The 2,359-nt window shown below is 66.4% G+C and overlaps 1 protein-coding gene across 1 annotated transcript in view; it reads left to right on the top strand.

Annotated features, from left to right (window-relative positions):
* STAB1 (stabilin 1) overlaps positions 1-2,359 on the top strand; it is a 26,300-nt gene that overhangs the window by 21,235 nt on the left and 2,706 nt on the right. The window contains exons 47-55 of the mRNA XM_010851938.1: positions 159-299; positions 377-436; positions 648-824; positions 908-994; positions 1,107-1,256; positions 1,359-1,415; positions 1,496-1,697; positions 1,966-2,115; positions 2,200-2,354. Of these exons, the coding sequence (XP_010850240.1) occupies positions 159-299; positions 377-436; positions 648-824; positions 908-994; positions 1,107-1,256; positions 1,359-1,415; positions 1,496-1,697; positions 1,966-2,115; positions 2,200-2,354 (1,179 nt within the window). The remainder of the gene's footprint in view (positions 1-158; positions 300-376; positions 437-647; positions 825-907; positions 995-1,106; positions 1,257-1,358; positions 1,416-1,495; positions 1,698-1,965; positions 2,116-2,199; positions 2,355-2,359) is intronic.

Here is a 2,359-nt window from a genome sequence, read left to right as displayed (position 1 = left end):
GTGTCCGTGGGGCTCCCACCAGCCAAATCCAACAGCTGTTTCCCTGGGCAGGAGGCGAGGCCCGCGCTCTGCCTTGATCCTGCCCACTTCCTTCCCCAAGATTCGCCCAACCAGGCCCCCAACCACTTGGCTTCATTCCGTCCCGGGCCCACCCCCAGGGCAACATCTACATCAACGACTTTGCACGCGTGGTGAGCAGCGACCAGGAGGCTGTGAACGGTGTCCTGCATTTCATCGACCGTGTCCTGCTGCCGCCGGAAGTGCTGCACTGGGAAGCTGATGCTGCCCCAGCTCCGCGGGTAGGACCTGGCTGCGGGCCTGGGACCCTCCCTCACCCCCTTCCTGACCTCGCTGCTCACTGAGCCCCTGTCCCCAGAGAAACTTCACTGCTGCTGCAGAGACCTTCGGTTACAAGATCTTCAGTGGCCTTGTGACGGTACTGCCCCCGTGTGAGCTTTTCAGTGTGTGTGCTCATACGTGCCCGCACACCTGGCTACACACGTGTATGTACATGTCTGTCGGCCTGGGATGGCTACAGAGGAGGTGGCTGGTGGGAAGGTTACCCGGGTCCCTGGAGCCTCTCCCGGGCCCCTCCATCAGCCCACTGGCCTCAGCCGGGGCTGTGACCAGACCTCCTCTCTCACCAGATGGCGGGCCTCCTGCCCCTGCTTCAAGATTCCTCCCACAGGCCGCTCACCATGCTGTGGCCCACAGATTCCGCCCTACAAGCCTTGCCTCCTGATCGCCAGGTCTGGCTCTACCATAAGGACCACCGTGACAAGCTGGCAGCCATTCTGCGGGGCCACGTGATCCGCAACGTCGAGGTAGGTGCACCCCCAGGGCGTGGTCCCTACTGCCTGCCCCTCAGGCTGCCCACCCAGCTCCAACCAGGGCTCCATGTGTTCAGGCCTTGGCATCTGACCTGCCCAACCTGGGCCCCCTGCGCACCATGCATGGGACCCCCATCTCCTTCTCCTGCAGCCATGCACGGCCGGTGAGTCTGGGGAGGATGCTTGAATGAGGGCGGCAGGAGGCAGTGGCCTGGACAGTGGGGGCTGCAGTACCCCTGTGACGCCGCCTGCCTACTGCACACCCCTCCCCGGCAGGGCGCGCTCACGGTGGGAGAGGACGCCGCCCGAATCGTGCAGCGACACCTGCCCTTTGAGGGGGGCCTGGCCTATGGCATTGACCAGCTGCTGGAGCCGCCTGGCCTTGGTGCCCGCTGTGACCGCTTTGAGACCCGACCGCTGTGGCTGGTGAGGGAGGCCACAGGCCAGACGCGGAGGGGGGTGCCAAGGCCACTTGGCACTGTCCTGTCCACCCACTCGACTTGCCGTGTTGCCTTCCTCTCCTCGCAGAAAGTTTGCAGCATTTGTGGGCTGGAACCCCCCTGCCCTCCGGGCTCACAGGAGCAGGTAAGGGGCTGGGCACTAGGTGGTGGGGTTGGGCAGGGCCCAACAGGCGCAGGTTTGCAGCCCGATCCCTCTTGGCCCAGGGCAGCCCTGAGGCCTGCTGGCGCTACTTCTCCAAGTTCTGGACGTCCCCTCCGCTGCACTCCTTGGCCCTGCGCAGTGTGTGGACCCGGCCCAGCCACTGGGGTCACCCCCAAGGCCTGGGCAGGGGCTGCTACCGCAACTGTGTCACCACCACCTGGAAGCCCAGCTGCTGCCCTGGTCACTACGGCAGCGAGTGCCGAGGTGAGTGTCCCGAGGCTGCAGACTCTGCCGCCCGGGCCTCCCAGCCCCCAAGACGGCTGGGAGCACAGCAAGGGGCTCAGGGTGGTCAGGCTGGGGTGAGCGGACCTGCAGGAGCGTGTGTTTTGAGCAGAGGTGGGGTGTAGGTGGGACAGGACCTGGTGGACTGGGCTAGGGGTCCAGGTGTTCTGCAGGGCACGGGGGCCGGGGGTGCATGTGCGGGGCTCCTGACGAGGCCTGACCTCACCTCTCTCCTCGTCCCCTCCCTGAGCTTGCCCTGGCGGCGCCAGCAGCCCCTGTAACCAGCGCGGCTCGTGCATGGACAGCATGAGCGGCAGCGGGGAGTGCAGGTGCCACACGCGCTTCGCCGGCACGGCCTGTGAGCTCTGTGCCCCGGGAGCCTTTGGGCCCCTGTGCCAAGGTAGGCTGTGCTGCCCGGCCCTGCCCTGCTCCCTGACCCCCCTGGCCCGTGTGCCAACACCATCCTGTCTGTCCCTCTCCCCAGCCTGCAACTGTACCTCCCACGGCCTCTGTGACGAGGGCCTGGGGGGCTCCGGCTCCTGCTTCTGTGATGAGGGCTGGACGGGGCCACGCTGTGAGGTGCAGCTGGGTGAGTGGGCCCTGTGCTTGTGCCCACCCTGCACACACCAGTGCGTGCCCCAACT

This window comes from Bison bison, unplaced genomic scaffold, assembly GCF_000754665.1.
Source record: "Bison bison bison isolate TAMUID 2011002044 unplaced genomic scaffold, Bison_UMD1.0 scf7180017864304, whole genome shotgun sequence".
Taxonomy (NCBI): domain Eukaryota; kingdom Metazoa; phylum Chordata; class Mammalia; order Artiodactyla; family Bovidae; genus Bison; species Bison bison.
This window is presented reverse-complemented; position numbering and strand designations above follow the sequence as displayed.